We start from the raw sequence: 19,634 nt of genomic DNA, 5'->3' as shown, positions 1-19,634 counted from the left end.
TATGAAACAACTTTGATAGATAGAGACTAAAATGGCTTATTGATTTTTTTTTAAAGACTGGGGAAAATTACCCAAAATGTGTCATTCTTTAACATTTAAAAATATACTACATAAAAAATGAACTGCAATAAATAAAAGTTAAAAAAAACCAAACCTGTTTTGGTATGCAAAGAATGAGAAGCAGAAAAATGTGAACATACAAAAGCATATTTTCATAGAAACGTAAAATTAATGTCAAAAAATACATAAGCTGAACTACAATTCAAAGGTAGCAACAAAATTGCACTTTAATTGCATCATTTTACATTAATGCAATTTTTTCCTTCTAAAAGATTTTTGATACAAAGAATCTGAAAATCCATTTTCCATTGTTCTTTTGGGACTGGATGTGACATTCAGGCTGAAGGAATAGACTGAAGACTGAAAACTGGCTCTATTGTGCATAAAACTGTAGCATGTGTCAGGTTCAGCTTGCAATGCCAAAATATCTGGGATACAGCTCTGGTCAGGCTGAATTCCTAGCTTGAAGCCATGGTGATGTTTGAACTCCCTCTTGATTCCTGGAGAAAAAGAAGTAACAATTATAATAAAAAACCCTCAAACAACAACAAGAATGTACATTTACTGTTAAATGCCTTTCATAAAGGTATGAAGTATTTGCAAGTGTCTGCTTCTTGTTTCACTTAATACATAGTACTTAATATATCTGCATATATTCAGCCTTAATAAACAGGAACAATAGACATTAGCTAGAGTACTCTGCACTAGTAAGTGTTAGGAAACCCTAGCCTACTTTATTTGAAGAGCTACAAATACTTAAAGAAAACTTCTACTCCTCTTCATTGTAATTTCTAGGGCTTGAGGCTTTTTAATCAAGTAAAGAAACTTATTCTACAGTCTCCCTGTCACTGTTAGTAGGAAACATGTGCCATGCTAACCTTGGAAGGTATTAATTTGCTTTTAAGTATCTTTTATCATCAACTGAAACCAAACCCTTAATACTTTTCAAATGTCAGCCTAAGATGACCAGAGAATATACACTAAATGTATCTTGATGGAGAATATGATTCATATTGCAGTAGGTCTTGACACTCAAACACCTCTAAAATTTAGACCAGTTAAAATTCAACATTAAAGAAACTCCAGCACCAAAACATTTTGCATCCTACTTTGAATGATTATTGATATTATCAGCATAATAGCATTAGAATTTTTTGAAAATGCTAAATAAAGACACTCTGTATTCTCTTAAATATCCATAATAATAAACAAACAGGAAAACACAATGCCATATTGCTTTTCTGTCCTTTAACAAGGTATTATACCCAATGCAATATACAGCTGTGGAAGTAGCAATCACTTATTTCATCAAGTCATGAAACATATGAAAACTTCACATGCAAAGCATAATTATGAAAAAGACAAAAGTTAAATTACTGAAAGACTGTGACAGTATATTTTAGGTTTTAAATACTCTTCAGCATTTTAGGAAGACCACACAATCACAGAGGCAGAAATGCATATACGCAGAGGGACAGATTCCAATATACATATTCACAGATATGAAGAAAGATGCAGAAGGGTGTGTGTATATTCGTATTTCAACAAATCCAGACTCAATCGTATGTATAAATACACATTCATGAAATATTCCCCTTTTGTCTGTTACTATTGCTAGAGAAAAATCAATGGTCTCTAACACATACTTCAACAGTTCCCTTTGATATGGACTCTTTTGATTTTTCCCATTCACTGTAAGCCATATTACAGCTACTGTAAACAGGTAGGTTATGCTAGACCTTCATTAAGAACCCATAGAGCAGCAAATTTAGATGACTATTTCAAGTAGATAGTTAACACAAAGTAGTGCCTTGAGCTTTTCCAAATCATGGTGGTGATGAGGATGAGCTAACCAACAGAACTTGCAAGTATGATCTGAAGATTTGCTTTTCAGTCCTTCTGGCTCAACACTATGCAAAATAGGAACCACTACAATGCCAAAGCACAAATGATATTTACTGCGTTTGTATCAGCACATCTGAAATGAGATCTGAATGAGGGCATTCACCAATTACCTAGATTAATAGTGTTATTTGTACACTTTAATCAGCTGATCACATAGCCAAAATTCTCTCTAAAATAAGTCATTCATAAAAAAAATTACAGTATTGAAATATGCAAACAACTTGTTATGTTCTAAAAACACTTCTGCGTGTAAGAAAATGAAATCAGTAAGATATAAGCTATAAAAAGGTTTCAGCCTAGGTAACAAATATTGAAGACAAATTTAAACATATTGGTTTGTACTGCTTATAATATCTCAATTTATCAGCATATAACAAGTAAAAATCACATGCTACAATTACACTCATATTATATACACTTATTATATACACTCTTATATTATATACACTTACTATATACACTTACATACACTTTTTCCTGATGTATTGAGTTTTGGTGGGTTTCTTTTTTTTTTTGAAGAATATGGCATTGAAATCCCAGTAAGGAGATACAAAATCAGATTTCCTTTGAGAGTTACAAAAAAAATGTATGAAACTTAATGATTGGCAGCAAGTCAATAGACTATGTTACAGTAAAAGCTTCACTGTTGGAGGAAAAAAGCTCTGTTTATCCAGATCCTGTGCTGTACTTCTTACAAAGAACAGAATACTATTCATTGAATAGAAGGGAAATCAGATCTAATAGCAATGTGATTGATGTAAAAAAATCTTGGCTGTTACTCGTAAGAACTGTTTTGATCCAGTATCATTATATATACTCACGATGAATAATAAAATAGGATTCCATAGGTTAGAAGAACTTTGATAACACATTGTTTGAACACATACAGGAATTCACCTGCAGGAATTTTAAAGGCATTTATAATTTCCCAACAGACCTCTTTCAACATTATTGCATTTAAACACCTTTCTAAAACATGTATTAAATTGACAAACTCAAATGGCTATGCCAGAGCTGTGCTTATAATCCCTTGTATAAATATGCATTTAGGTAATTTTTAAGAGAGGAATTATGTATCTTCAATAAGTGTCTGTTCAGTAAATCTTTAGCACAGCACTTTTATTTACCTGATAAGCTGTAAATTATTCCACTTAAAATGTTACACTTCCTCAGGCAAATAGATATTTAGAACACAATATGTCTAGCAAAAATATGCTTTCAAAATATTTATGCAATATTGTTGTGGTTTAAACCCAGTCAGGCAACTCGTTCACTCTCTCCCCCACCTTCTTGCCCTCCCCCTGCTCCCGGAGGGACGGAGAGGAGAATCAAAAAGCATGCAACTCCCACAGGTTGAGATAAGAACAGTTTAGTAACTAAGGTATAACACAAATCACTACTGCTACCACCAATGATAATAATGATAAAGGAAATAACAAGGGAAGAGAATACAACACCTCAGCACCAGCCAACCGATAACTCGCCCCCCAGCCCAACCAAGCACCGACCCATACCTCCTCCAACCCCGCAGTGCCCCAGCCCTTCCGGCTAACTCCCAGTTACATCCTGGGCATGACATGCTGTGGTATGGAATACCTCTTTGGTCAGTTTGGGTCAGGTGTCCTGTCTCTACTCCTCCTGGCTTCCCCTCCTCCCTGGCAAAGCATGAGGCTCACAAAGTCCTTCACCAAACCAAAACATCATTGTTATCAGCTCTGTTCCCAGGCCGAAAATCAAAACACTGCACTGCACCAGCTACCAGGAAGGAGAAACACGACTGCTACTGCTGAACCCAGGACAAATATAACAATTGGTCATGTCCTATGGTCATTTTTCAAAGTTTGATAGTATAACTTTAAAAAACATGTTTTCCCAAAGACCAAAATATGAAAGGTTAGTCTATATTATGGAATAATTGCTTTCTAAACTATAGTTAGCTCAGGCAATTTTTTCATAACAGACATAGAAAAAGATTTCTGAAAAATTTTTTCAATGTAGTTTTTTTTTTTCCTGTAACTAATCTATGAACACATTTATGATCTAGATTAAAGGTTCTCTTAAATAAATGAACTGTTTTATAAAACTTAAAACTGATCTATAGTGGGTTGCTTTAGTATGTATGATGTTGGGAGGAAATATTATAATGCCATCATGTATTATAGCCTCACATACACTTTTATTGCAATGTCAGCCTACTCAAAAGTATCATGTTGTGATCAAAGACACCCCATTTTGCGTTATATACCAATACTTGTGGAATAATACACACAGCTAGACACTTGGAAGTAGAAGATTGTGCACATGTTATGACAGTGATGCAAACTGATAACTACATGGAGAAATTCACCATAAGAAGTGTACTGTTTATCTTCAATTGTAGGTGTAAAATCTATACCCAGAGCTCAAGCCACAAACCAGTCAGAATGCTTTCAAACCTTCAAAGCCTACACAAGGATAATTTTACTGGACCACAATTTTCATTATAATACTACACAACAACTCTTCAACTGTTCTCTACTATTTGTAAGTTACAGCAATAGGTGCTTCCAGTTTTGGGATTTGCCACCACTATTTAGGTACTTTAAACTGCCTTCAAATATTAAATTTCAAAATACAGTAGCTCAAACTTCCCTTCCAGTTTGTCATGACATGTAACATTCTATATTAGAAAAAAATCAGAATAATAAAAAATGATACGGGTTTTGCAACTTCAGGCTTCTGGGTAGTGAATAACAAGCCTGCATATATGGCTTCAACTGAAGTAGGAACATACTGAATCTGCTTAGAATCAGAACAGAAAATGACCAAGTAAGGGAAGAAATAAAAGGGCAGAAAGAATAATGCAGAAGATACAACACAATAAAGACTCAGTTATGCTGGTTTCCTGTGTGATGATACAGATGCAGTAATAAGTTTAGTGCTATATGCCAAAGTAAATTCAAGACAATTTTTGAATTATTACAAGGCCAAAGAGTGATTTGGAAATCACCAGGTTACAGGATACTTAGGTGTGTGAGGATGCCTGACAGCAAACAGAAGCATAGATGGATGAGCCAACTGTAGTTTCTTCTGAATTCTGGCAACCCCTAATCTCTGGAAAGGCTCTAGCACAACCCCTCAAGGATACGAAGAAATGTAAGGTAAGCACAGACACAGACAGCAATGAGGGGTAAGTGGGAAAGAGTCAATATATTTCTCCACAATTGATTTCTGATACTGATTTCACTCACCCCAGCTCTAGAATATGAAGTAATAACCAGTAGACAGCAAATCAAATGGCCAATAATGTTCTCTTCATCTTCAACCACCTATGCTATCATCATAGCTTGCATCATTTCGCTGTAGCAGTAGCAATTCCCCTAAGTTACAGAAACAACCATTGTCTTCGATAAACATTTTGCAGCACTTACATAGGAAACCTATTTCCCTCTAGAGAAACCTGCACATTTTCAGATCATTCACAACTCTCTTTTCAGACTGCTGTTTCCAAAACTGAGTTGCTGTTTCTCAGACAATGCCAATGGACTTCCCGTATTCTGCTCATTCTTTTGCTGTTAAAAGTAGCTCCAAGAGCTATTTCTCACTCTAAGTGAAAAAAATAAGACTGGTGAAAATGCTAGAAAGTGGTGTTTAAAATGTAAAGTATTACTAGTGGGTGTCAGTGCAATACAGTGGTATTTAACAAACTTTTTGAAAGCAGGAATGTATGCCAGTCAAAACTGGGAAGTTTGCTTCCCATGTCAATGATTTTGCAATTTTGTATGCCAAGGCAGTAGGACTAAATTGGTGCTTTGACACAAAGTAGGAAAATGGCAACATTCAGTATAAATTTTAATTGTCAGCACTCCTGCCTGGATACTGCAAACAACTTGCTATCAGAAAATAATGCAATGAGCTGCCAGCTCATTATGTATTAAGGCAGAAAGGTAGACACATAACACACTTTGGGTGCTGCTAGCCAACAGTACTTTTCTCATGATCAAAGAATTCCCTCTTCCAGTTTCAGGAGTTTTTAAACAAACACATGAGCCTGAAGTATCTGGAAATGATTATTTTTCAGCTTTTCTAATGAAATCACACTCCAGAAGCTCTATTAAAGGCAGTTAAGAGAAGGATTTAATATTATTATATTTATTTTTCTAAAAGAAATTCTTGTTTTATTCAAACAGACTTAAACCTGGTATGTTTGAAGAATGTATTATCACATGTATTATCACATCAGATGAACACCTTCTCTTCAACATTTTGTTGGCTTATTGACAAATAACTTGTTTTTGCATTGCTGATTTTAATGATTCCTAAATATTTTGGCCAAAATCCAACATATAGCCTACATAGTAAATTTCTCTTCCAGATGCTTCATTGCAACACACATGGAAACCTCCTATTTTCAGATCAAATTTTCTGCACTAGACTAATAATACCAAAACATTAGGCAAAGTATGTAATGCACTATTTTCATGGTGAAATGCTCACTCTGTACTGATTTCAATTCAGGTTTTCAAATTCTTTGGTACTTTTTGCCCATGCTATCTACCACTGTCTTTCCACTTTTTCAGGAATGGAAGCAACTTCCATATATCTATTTTTAATCTAACTAAAATGGCTATTTGTTTATCTTGCGCTGCATGTTGCAAACAACACTGAAAAGCACACTGTACTCTTACAAACTGTTGTGACACCTCTCCATGTTTTGCAGCAGTGTATAAAATTAGCACCATCTTTAACTGATGCTACTCTTGCTCCCAGGAAAGCCTTTCCTGCTATGTGAATTTTCCCACAGCATTTCATTGGCTCAGATCAGTATTTTTCTCTCTCAAGGTTCCCTCATCTCTTTGCTTTCTAGCAAGAAGGGGAGAAGGTGACTACAACCAGAGACTAAAACACTCACAACACCATACTGAGGCACAAGCAGCTCATGAAATCGTCCTCCCCACTTAGTCTTTTCTTCTTCCAGTGCTAGTGGGAAAACAGTCCCTATCCAACTAGTTAAAGTGTCAAACTTCATACTCTCTTGAGAAATGTATTCAGTCATCAGCTGAATTCCAAGACAGCGTGACTGTCTGATGTAAGCTTTCAAAGTTTTGTCTCAGTTGCATATATACTGCCACTCTAGCAGAAAAAGGAGAAACGTGTATTTACATTCATTTTGCCAAACATTAGCATCTTCTGTCCAATCATTTGAATGCAGAAGTGTTAGGAGAAAACAGCTTAGAGAACAAGGGTTGACACATACAGTGTGAAATCTTAAGGTGCTTGAATGCAATGAGGGAGAAAGTGAGACAGAACCACATTTCATCTCCCTAACTGTGCTACAGTCCACATGAACTTTGTGACAGGTCTCTGTCTCTCAGCCACACTTCACTAGCTTCTGCTGACATTCAGCTGTCAGACAGCAACCCTTTACCATGCCCCTAACATGCTCTACAGCTTCACCCAATTAACTCTCTCTCACTTGACACTGCAGCAAAAAGCTTCATAATAGGTGGTCAAGGTGCATGGTGTCTGCTTGCCCTCTAACTGCTCACACACAGCAAAATGCTTAGCTACCTTCCTTTTTGTCTGCACCAAATTGATGCAACTACAGTTTAGGCATTCTGCTGCTAAACAGGACAAGGACAGCAGACCTTTGGCAGTGGTGCATTAATCCATCTTTGACCGAAGACTAATTTTAATGAAGAATCCTACAGCTAATCATCATAAACATTTTGGTAAAAAAGAAATTACACTGATTCAGTAAAATACTTCAATCACTTTTTAATTAATAAAGATATACTGTATCAGCAATTTGGATGTAAGAGGGGAAGAGGGAAAAAGTAATTATTTCTAATAGTAACGTTTAACAACATAAAGGATAAAGGCCTAGGAACAATGAAAGTGCCTTTATGATTCAGCTTTCTTGCATTAAAAAATCTTTAGGCATTCAGAAGATTAATTTTTCCTATGCATTTATGCCAAACATGCAATATTTTTGAGGAATGATGTTCAGAAATATAAATCTATGTAGCTAAGAAAACAAATTAACTACTATAAAAAATGGAAATCAAGATTTTGGGATTCTATCAACAGCTTATATAAAAATGAGTACAAAGGTGGAACTAACTCTTACTTTGCAGACAGATGCATTGAGAATAGTCCAATTTGTTCACTATTTTTCTCAAGTATATTTGTAATATACATGTAGAGTAAGTCACAAAAGGCCCTTCAAAGTCCAATATGCAGTAAGTACTGATGATGCTTAAGCACTCTTTGCTGAAGAGGTACAGTGTTTACCATGGATGGAACAGTCTGGATGAGCACTGGTGTCTGGACAGTGGAATAAGGAGAACTGCCACAGTGAATGCTTCCTGAAGTAAGGCAAGACTCAAAAGACAAAGCCTGGTCAGATTCTGGTGTTTGCTAAATTACAGTAAGTTCAGACAGGTTATGTAAACTATTTGCTTTTTGGTATCTCTACAAGGACAAGTACCCTTGAAGTTCTCTCTAAAAACAACTAAAAGGGCATTTTTTCACACGAGAAATCTAATTCTCATAAAAAGAAGTATGCATCCAGTTTATAGAAAGTGGAAGTTCACGAGACACTATAGCATGAAGGAAACAAAACAAAAAGGAAATAACATTGATGGAGAGGTAAAGTGGACATCTTCCTCAACAGGAATTTATAGCAAGGACATAGAATCAACTTATTTTTATGAAATGTGATGAAAAGAAGTCTTAAAGACTTGGAATGCACACATCTCTGGCAGAAGTTGTTGATGCAAAAGTGAACAGTTTTGCAGCAATGAAAAAGAAATGTAGCAAACATCTCACTCAGATTTCAAGTAGGAAAATGGCACGACTCAGAATTAATATGCACACATGGCATTTTACTGCAGATGTCTGCAAAAACCTTTAGGTGAACAAAAAGCGATTTGGTTTTCACTTGGTTGCGAGAATATAATAATGGTGGTGTTGTCCATAATCCTGACATGAGAAGGTAAATGCTGATCTCATGAATTGACAGCTTTTGGCACCCCCAAATAGCAGAATGATTGTAGTTCTTAGGAGACAACAGAATTTGGACCAGAAACTGGATACAGGCATGGTTTATGAAACATATCTGCACTTATCTGAAAAACAGACTGATTTCAATCGTTATCCAAAATACAGACAAACGCATGCTGAGTAAGAATGCCTGCATTTGTATTAGGCTTCCGGTTAACCTAAATCTCAGCTCATCTAAATAACTGTATTGAACTGAGTAGCTTCTTTTAAAGTTCCTCTAATAACAGACCTAAAAACGTTTAGAAATGAACTATTACTACTGAACTACTCAGTTTTCCAAAATGAATGTTTATGATTAAAATCATAAATGTATTAGGAGGACAAGGGGTTACACCTTTTTACCACTGGCCAATGCAGTGTACATTGTCTGGATTGTCCAAGGCAGAGGTGTAGCCTGCTACCTCCCAGCCAAAAGCGTGATAAGGGCTGCATCCCCCTTCCTCATAAACTAGCCTAGAGATATATTCACCAGGAAGAGGTACTTTTGGCTCCCTGTAGTTTTGGGATAGTTTTCAAACTTTTGTTTGCTTAACCATACCAAGGACTTTAATGTTCATACATCCCCAATAACCCTTAGCTGAACTAACTTCAGGAGAGAATTAGTCCTTCTGTTGTAAACTGCATGTAGTATCTGACGCAGTGTATATTCAATAGAGTTCTAAAGGGTAGTTTTATAACAGTAATGGTCAGGGAAAACAGTTGGCTTTCCAACCAACTTACTGCTTATAAAATATCAGTTGATATCTGAATGGCCTAAAAAAATATTTCAGGCTCAATTTCAGTTGATGGCTAACATGTAGGTCTTTTGTAAATGCAAGATCCAAATTACACTAACTGGGCAAGAAATCAAGCTTATCAGCTATAAACAACTTGAGTGCGGGTGAGCTAGGTTTACTGTCTCTATTGGTTTTGGCCAAATTTATATATACACTATACTTCAGACTGAAATTAAAGAAATAGAAATCTAACAATTACTTCAACTTTTTATACTTACCAGATTCCTGAGTACAATCAGCCTCTAAGAGCTGCCCTTAGCTCAGGTACTAGATAATCGCTATTATGTGAGGCTGAACATCCTGTTTGAGTGAGTCCACTTGCAAAACGGAAGGCAAATATAAGTAGTATTTTCAGCATACCAATCATATTTTATGTGAATCAACATAAAAAACATGCTAATGGATTTTCATCCTTTCACATACATATATATGTCAAATGAGTGTTCTGAAAGCACAAGAGAATAGCAAAAACAAAACAAAAAAACCCACCCCAAAACCAGAACCCACCATTATCACATACAACATTACAAACTTTCATCCAGCGTGTAAAATGTTTTCATCAGAAAAGTCATGAAGAACATAAAAGGAGACTTGTGGAAAGATTTCTTCAGCTTTCTGGTTTATGAAACAAAAAACGTGTTAACAAAACTTTAAAAAATAATTTTACGCAGTGATATTTCAGTAATTTTGTGTGCTTTGAACATTCCAGAATGATACCTTTAATTCCTTTATTCTAAGCTCCTGATTAATGATGCTCTTATAAAAACTCTCTTATTTAAAGTGTAGTAAACTTAAGTAAGTTATTAAATTAAACTAGACATTCCTGAAGCAATAGGATGTTTTGACATGCACAAATTTAAACAGAACTGTGTGACTTTTAGTGTCAGGAAAACTTGCAAGGTCCTGGTTCAGTTACAATACATGTCCAGGCTCCCGAAAGAGCGCAGTGCATTTAGTACACCCTGAACAAGAAAGCTTGGTGTCACACAGAGCCCAAAAACATAACAGTTCCCTAAGCATAAGCTTTTAATCACCATATGAGCTGATGCTTTTTTGATCACAGACGACCCTTGGTACCCAACAGAAGCTGAAAAATTAGCAAAATATTTCATTACTGTAGCCACCAAAGACTGTCAAAGTACCTGCAACCATTACCTAGGTAGGACAAAAGGCCTTCAAAATACTGATAAACATACAAATTTAAGTCAGGCACGTATTGCAATGTCAGCTTTATGGTGTATTTCACTGAATGAACTACGGGTTTATGGACCAGTTTCAGTTGAGAGCCAGATCCAAAAGTGTGGTGTCTTAAAGCAAGGTGGCTTTACAGGTTCCACAGGTCTCTATTTAAAATGAATTGAAGCAATTACACCATTTGAAAAGGATGAAATGAAATCATTACATCATTATAATGTCACTTTGCTTTCCTAGTATCATCACACATAGCAGGGAAACTGCTGGCGACTGACCACATTATTCCTGTGTGTATTATTTTTGTTAATTTTATTACTTACGTGTAATTTAAAGATATCCTACCTTCCACTAAAAAGAAAAAATTGATTGCTTAACAAAAAGGTTCTTTTGAAAAGGTACTATTTATAAAATAAGTCAACAAAAACCCACAAATTCTTGTAAAACGGAAAAGCAAAGTTATAGCTTAAGAAGCACATTTGTTTCTAAACCTCTTTCTTTAACTGAACCATTACACAAACTGAAGAAAACACAAGATGTTTTAAAAAATCACTATTATTATTATCCTGGTAACATCCTTTTAGCTGACAATAAAGCTCTTTACCCCAGAGTGTACTCATTTCACATTTTTATAATTTCTTCAAGTACTGGTTTATTCAACAGGCCAAACTGCTTCAGGGAGCCCAGTCCCTGGAGAAGATAGGTCCTTACCTATAATAAACTGGAAAAAGTTGTGCTTTCTCTACATAATGTGGGTTTCACAGGCTTCTATGAGAAATTTTTATACCTAACTTAAAAACAACAACAACAAAAAAAGAAATATAGGTTGGGTAAATATTAAGCAGTGTGACTTAAATATGAAAAACTCAATATAAATAAACATTAAGATGTAAGTTGCTGACTGTATGCCCTTAAAACATGCCAGTGTCACAGGAATAAAATTACAGCAATAAAATTATGAATTAAGAACACTCTTATGCTTCGTGCCCTAACTCTGAATTTCCTGTCATCTCTACAAATCATACTCTCTAGTATATTTTAATGTATTGTGCTTTGGTTTTCTGTTTTGTTTTGGGTTTTTTTGTTGTTGTTTTTGTTTTGTTGTTCTTACTATTATTACTATTTCTTGCATTAACTGTTAAAAGTACAAAATGCAATCAATCAGCAATGGAAGTAGGTAAACATGTATTTCTACAAAACCACACTGCTCTACTGCAAAAATGTCACAGAAAGGAATGCAAAGGTTTGTTCTTTTTCTCCACAGTTTAAAAGAATACAAACATGCACAATTATGGGAAAGTTTTGCTTAAACAAACCAACAGAAAAATATCTGATGATTTTATAAATTTCAGAAAAGCACAAAGTAAAGCAGATTAAGCAGCAGAGACAGTCATCTCCTCTGAATAAAAGTTTGCCCACTAGCTGGCACTGAATTCTCTGCTGGTGGGAATGCCATCCTGAGGGAAACGTAAACCTCTGAGATTTTGCTTTACAAATACTTACAGTATGACTTACAGTACTACTTATTTCCCCACTATTTAAAATGTAGGTTTATGCTCAAATATACTCTCCAGGCCAAATCCTGTTAAAGGTCAGCACAATTTTTTTTGCGTTTTGTTTTTTAATGTGTGTGTGTAGCATTAGCCATACTACATTCTAAGTGGGGCAGTGAGTGTTGCACGTGTGTGCATGTCTGAGGCTAGCTTAGAAAGAGGCAGACTCCTGGAAACACTGTCCTAGGTCTCGATCTCTTGTATTTTTTCCCAGTAAACTGGTTGGTGAGCTATAGTGTTACAAAGTAAACAAGAAACACCACAAAAGAGAACAAAAGTACTTGTACCTATATTCCCAATCAATTGAATTGCAACTCACAGGTAGCATCTACACATTCTGCACTATTCATCAAAGCTAATGCCTAAAGATTAGCACTAAATTTTCTCCTTATAAACATGCTTTCCATATTTACCTTGAAACACAAAACCAAACAGGTGTCAGAACAAGAAAAAAACTATTGACAACAGTGCATCTTATAGGATCTAAATTTAAAATGTCAAGAAAATATCAGGAAGATGACAATCTGGATTGCAAGGATTCATTTGCCATTTAAGTATCCGAGCTAGACTCATTCAAGCACAGCCATGCTTTAATCCCCTCCAAAAATTTCTCAGTGAATTCAGTCTCAGAACAAACAGACATTCCCTTTATGTTTAACCCACAGTTTAGCAGGGAATAATAGAAGCTTCCCAGCTCTCTTTCTTGAAATAACTTCTTCAAAAGGGACGAGGAAGCACCTTCTGGCCTAAGTAAAAGTCCTTGAGCCTGGAAAGAAGTGAATTTGTCTGCCTTTGTAGAGAATATTCCTTTTCTTCTGTAAAGCCAGTAAAATTGTATCCTCAGCTGTGTTCTTTTGTAAAAATTTTCCCCAGGGTTAAATGTCTCGGTCTATAATATCCAGTTCTCAAAATAACAGCCTGTCTAGCAATCCAAATACGTTTATTTCTACTGCAGCATTAGCTGTATACGTAATTTCTACTGCAGCATTAGCGGTATACGTAATAATATCCAAAATCATCTTTTAATTTGACATGCTAAAATGTCACTTTGAGAGGTGTGGGAAAAAGGCAAAAGAAACAGGAGTGTGTAGAAAATAGGAAGGAAACATACACGGCTAGTGAATAAAACTCTTTGCATATTACCAACAAAACACATTTCAAAATACCATTGCAAAGACCTCTAATAAAGAAAAATGCATCATGTTGCTGTCTCCCAAGTCATAATTGCCTTCCAGAGCAAATGGGGTCTTTCTGAAACATTTAGTTGCAGGAAAACCCATGCACCACTTTGCAAAGACAATGAAGGACTAACTTGTTCCAGTATTTTTCCTTCAAGAACTGAACAAAATGAAGTGTAGGTATTCGCTTCCTTTTTCTCTGTTAATCTGCTACATGCAGAGAATGAATGGATGATGATTTTTTACAGGGCAAACTTGAACCTATACTTCAGACTTGTTTCCTTATCCAAATCATTATTTTCTCTAAATCAATTTCCAATTAGTTGCTCTGGGAGGTACAGTTGCTGCACTTGCCTGAGTATTTAGGATAAGAGATGAATACAACTTCAGATTCCAAGTGTCTTGTTTTCAGTCCTGGGAACTGAGGACACTTGTTTGTGAGTTCCAGTACCTCACTAGAAACACATTTCTAATGCCATAGAAATGCAAACCATGAAGGAAAAAAAGAAAAGGAGATTACCTTCCTGAAAACATGACCCTCCTTTTTTTGTGACTCTGCCAACGACTTGAAAAATTTCGTTTGTGCTTAACATCAGAACAAACCTGCGGTCATTTAGGAACTTCATGGTTTCCATTAAACTGCACAGCAAGGACATTTGGAATTTCATGGCAACTGTGAAGTGAGAATGTAGATCTTGCTTCCCCAAAGCACCATCCTCTGCAGAGAGCTAACACCCACACACATCCACTCACATTCCTTAGCCAATTCATGTCATTAAGGAGACTTTAAGAACAGACAAAACAAAAAAAAAAGAAAAAAAAAACAATGAAAAAAACAAAAACACAAATCCAACCCCACTTAAACCTCTTTCTTAAGCACCTGAAAGCAAAATACTACAAGTGGAAATGTAATGTTTAAATGCAAGGAATGCATTGTGTCCATCTACAGTCTTTACAGCATTAAATGCAACTACACTGAAAAGTGAAGTACTGGAAACCACCTAATTACCCAAACATTTACCTCTCTGCAGGTGTAAATACATGGGCCTAATAAGCCTTCCCACTGTGAAAGCTGTTACTTAAATTATATTAAAATATTAAAACTATTTAATGAGCTTTTTTCCCCTAAAGTAAATTGAGTGTGTGCCTTAACCTGCTTCAGGCAAAGGAAGTTTCAAACACATTGGTTTTGAAACTAGCCATTATTTCCCATGTTGCAAAACCGGCAATTTTATTTCCCAACAGCAAATGAAACTGTCAGGAAAATTTAGATGCAATAAAATTGGGTGGTTAAACCAACATGCTGGATTTGGAATAAAACTGAATTAAAGGAATTAAAATTAAGCATTATGTCAGTCAAACTTTACAAAAACTATTTGAAAAGGAGAGGGAGTGCTGGGTTTAGGGGTTTTTGTTGTTTTTTTGTTTAGTGGTGGGCTTGGGGTTTGGTTTCTTTTTTTTTCCAGAAGTTACGTTTCGGACTTGGTGAAGTACACACATAACTATCCATTTTATGTCCATCAACAGTGTCACATTTGAAATTTGCAGAACGAAAAATATTTTGCATAAAATTTGTTGCTTCTGGCAACATTTCGGCCTAAATAAAAAGTTGTCAGGCAGTGTGTGACTTTAGTGGTAGAGAGTTTTAAAATGGTGGCTTCAGTCCAAGGCTAGCTAATAACGGCTGACATGCACTGGAATCTTGAGGCCTAAATCAACATTGTTTTCACAGCTGTAATTAAGCCACCTAATCAGAAGCACATTTTGACGGGACAGTTTCTGGAAGCCAGACATTACAATTTCTTATGCCTGGAGCGCAGTGGCTCATGAGAGGTCCTCATTTAATTTCAGGGTTGGGTTTTGGTTGGGGTTTGTTGTTTTGGTTTTTTTTTAGGAGAAAAAAAAAAAGGCTGTAAAATGAAAAGACTATAAAAAAAAGCAGTGTATGGCTGTTGAAATGAAGCAGGCCTATGTGTTCATGCCTTGACCAACCCTGCATCCCACCCTCCTTCGGCTCTCTGCCGAGTCCCCAGCTCTCAAGTGGCAGCTGCACACAGTGAGATTAAGGGCTTCTGCCAAAGTCAACAGATGAGCTGGTCTGAACTGGCTCTCTGTGTGTTCTGATTGTAAATTGTGCTGGTGATGATTAGAGAACTCTAACACAGGACGTCGTCTCTTAAAACTGTCCAGAGAAAATAATTTTTATTTTTTTTAAGTTCAGGAAATTTTTTTAAACTTCTTTTGTGGCTTGGTACATAGTGTTGTGTCTGTAACTTTCAGATGATTCAAACATAAATTCACACAAATGAAGTAACTATATTCTTAAAAAAAAAAAAAAAAAAAAAAAAAGCACTGTTACTTCCTCACAGCAAGATCCTCCATTTGGGGATGTTTACGTAGTAGGGTTGCTGCTGAAAGCAATTCTCTGACTAGAACACTCCAATAGTCTTGCTCTCCTACCACCTGCCAGTGGAAGATACCCCTAAAATTCAGACTATCAACTATTTTTGCTGCGTGACTATCACTTCAGGATGTTGAAATGGCTAAACAGTCTTTTTCTGGAGCGCAGCTACATTACTAACTTTAACATAAACTTTCAACCCCAGAGGCCACTGTAAAACTATCAATATTGAAGGCACCAGTCACTGAGGTCTGATTACATTTAGTTCTGCACTTTAATTACATATGGATTCTATTAACTGAACCTTTTGCCTTATAGGCAACATTTTAATCAAATTACTATAATTTTCAAGTATGTTACAATAGTCTGACAAGTTAAAAGTTCACATACCTAGAATATTATCAAAAAAATGTTGCATAAAAAAGGAAGTACTCTTTACACAATAGTAAATGTGTCGCTGAATTACTGTAACTGCTTTTGAACACCTTGCCCCAAGTTACATAATGTGATTCATATTACTGGCTTCATATTATTTTTTTTTATTGGCACTACATAATAAGCAAATCATTTAAACTGTAGGATTTATACTGTTTGGTTACAACTATTACTTGTGTAAGCAATACCACATGACAAGGTGAGCATTTGCGCTATGACACCTGCATTCCCTGGCTATGCAGTAAGGTTGGCAAATTACACCCAACTACTTAATATCAGGTAAGAAATGCAAATATTTAAATAAAAAAAAGTTTCTGGAAGATATTACTGCTTTAAGGATTTAGCCTGATAGAGACTTAGTAAATATTACGAATACAGTTTTCTATTTTTGGCTATATTGATACCTCCACTCTTTCACACCTATTATCATCTCCAACAACTGGGAAACTCTCCTTGTGAGCCTGTCAGATTTTTCTTTATTTTCTATCAAGTTATGAACATTCATGTGTTTCACAGCAAATAAACCACACACTGGCAATCAACTGTCCTGAGCAAAAGTTGCAATTATTTGAGGTTCATATCCTACTCAGTTTTATCCTAGACTGTTTCGAAGAAAACACTGCAAGACAGAGGGTAATAATAACAAATCTGATTATTTTTTGCAAGGCAAATTAAAAACTGGTCTCTCCAAATCTTTCAAAAAAACAGTTCAATTCCAAATCTTTCAAAAAATATTTTCAGTTCAACTATGCATCAGGCTAGCATGAAGTAGTGGAAAAGCCAAGCAGAGTTTTCATCCAGGACCTATCTGATTATTGCAACATCTGGGAAGAATTCCCCCAGCTACATCAGTCATTCCATGTCCTAACACAAGAGATATGGCTCCAGCCCATGAAAGATGCTCTCTAACATTTAACATGACACCGATGGAGTAAATCCCTTTCTCCTATGCAGCAAGTGAAAAGGCAAACAGGGCGTTTTATTTTCACTCCAGCTCTGTCCTCATAATTACAAATGTAAGTCATTGTGTCCCTATTAGATGCGTCTCAGTCTTAAAATGCAGGCTGAACTGGTAACAAGGGAACAAAGGGTATATGAGAAGAAAGATAAATAAAACCACTGCCCAGAACAGCCAGGCTAAGAAACTGGTGTAGTTAAATTTTGAGTTTTAAATATTTCTTTTCTCTCTACACCCCTCCATGACCAGGATTCAAGTAGATCATAAGAACTGAGAGCTGACTGCTCTGAGTAGAAAGAAAAATGTACTTTTTGCTTAATGTAGTTCCTCATCAAAAAAATACAAGCATACGTCAATTACTAGCATCTCAACAATAAATAAGGATTTTCCACATGTAAGATGATTCTCCTTGCTTATCTCATCTTACCAAAACATATAATTATGTCTTTCCAGTACTTTCAGTGATATCGTTAGGCATTTTCAGACAAAGGACAGAGACAACCACAACTGCAAGGGGCAGGGGAAGAAGTAAGGATGATGCAAAGCCACACAGAGCAATGAGTGATTTAATCTTCAAACTCAGTTAGAAGCATCCAAAGACAACTACGTTTTCACAGTTAGAGAACCCTGCTCTTCTTACAGTTCTACAGAACTTCACCTCTCACCCATCTGAAATGCACCCTCTCCCCCTTTCAGTTTAGCTCCCCAAATTCCCATTTATCCTGTGCACACAAAGCTTTTCTCTTTCTGTCATCTTTATAAATCACTGTTATTTCACACTTTGTTTTCTGCACTCCTTTGATTCTGAAGTGAAAGCAGAGAAAGGAAGTAATATCACCGGATCAGCTGCATGTTCAGGATCAGAAAAACACCTGACCACCTGCAATGTAACAGTGCTTTTTTTGCCTGCCAAAACTGATACCAGAATATGTTAAATTCTTAAAATCCTGACATCAGTACTGGTATCTCAGGGCCAAAAGCTACCAAAACACTTTGTGAGGAAATTTTATAATGTTCTGTCAGTTCCTCCTATATATCAAGTCACACTGGAAAATACAGTGTCAGTCACTGCATCCACTCTCAAGAACACTGTGATTGCAGCTACAAAATCTTTGGCAGCAGAGACACCGCTGTTTCATGTGCTGTCCATGTGACTAATACAATATCATGTCACCCCCCAGCACCCACAGAATAATCGCTTTTGACTATACTACTGCACAGTGCAGCATTTTAAAGCTCTCAGTTCAAAGCCCACTTATTACTGCAACTCTGAATGAAAGTCTAAGTATAGTAATAAACTAATGTATCTGAAGAATTAAAGTGGACCAAAGCAGCAGAGTCCAGTACTGCTAAAGTAACTGGCAAGCATTCATTTAGCAGGAAACCCTAAGCACAGCACAGCTTATGATGTTTATATTACTAGATGTTGCTGAGCAAGAAACAGGCAGGAAAAACAGAAATAAAAGAAAGAACATTTTAGTTGATACCTTCTTTGCTTACATACAGATGGTGTATACAGTTAGCTACTACCAGTGAAGTACTTCCACTAAATCCACCTTCTAAGGAAAATAATAAGACATAAAGGCAGAGTCATGTAAAAGGAAACAATACAGTTCTTTAAATTTCATGGAGAAAACAGCAGTGCCAGTCCAGGAATGAGTTCAGTGCTCAGTGAAGTAATTATCTTATTTCATGCTAGAGGCTGACTGCTGGCTTCTCTGTTCCTCCTCTTGCAACCTACATACCTATAGCCAAGATTACATACAGCCATATCAATGATACCTTCTTAGCTGAATTATTATTATTATTATGATCATCATCATGTCTACCAATTATACGCATAACCTGACATATATGTGGTATGTGGCAATGAAGCAAGTAATGGAGGACAGAATTGTGACTGTGGTACTTGCACTTCAGAGAAAGTAATTAAAAAAAAAAGGAATGCACAGAAATGAAACTGTTATGGTTGCAAAAAAAAAGAAACTGACATTTTAGAAACGTAAGGGAAATTTCAGAAGCATTTGGTAAAGAAACAAAAAAAGGCAAAATGGAAAAGCAATACAGGAATAGGGAACAATAGAAAAATATTTAGGTAGAAAACCAATAGTCTATATTTCAGGCATACTAAAT

The 19,634-nt window shown here is 35.9% G+C and overlaps 1 protein-coding gene across 6 annotated transcripts in view; it reads right to left on the bottom strand.

Moving 5' to 3' along the window:
- Positions 1 to 261: 261 nt before the first annotated feature.
- Positions 262 to 19,634, bottom strand: part of CCDC171 (coiled-coil domain containing 171) — a 149,083-nt gene continuing 129,710 nt past the window's right edge. For all 6 annotated transcript variants that reach the window (XM_061441211.1, XM_061441214.1, XM_061441212.1 and 3 more), the window contains one exon: positions 262 to 560. In XM_061441211.1, the coding sequence (XP_061297195.1) occupies positions 519 to 560 (42 nt within the window). In that variant the 3' untranslated portion in view covers positions 262 to 518. The remainder of the gene's footprint in view (positions 561 to 19,634) is intronic.

Source organism: Pezoporus flaviventris, unplaced genomic scaffold (genome assembly GCF_033815535.1).
Source record: "Pezoporus flaviventris isolate CSIRO_AGI_PZ_B2104156 unplaced genomic scaffold, CSIRO_AGI_Pfla_v1 ptg000212l, whole genome shotgun sequence".
NCBI lineage: Eukaryota > Metazoa > Chordata > Aves > Psittaciformes > Psittacidae > Pezoporus > Pezoporus flaviventris.
Note: the sequence above shows the minus strand (reverse complement) of the source record. Positions and strands in the feature narration are given on the sequence as shown.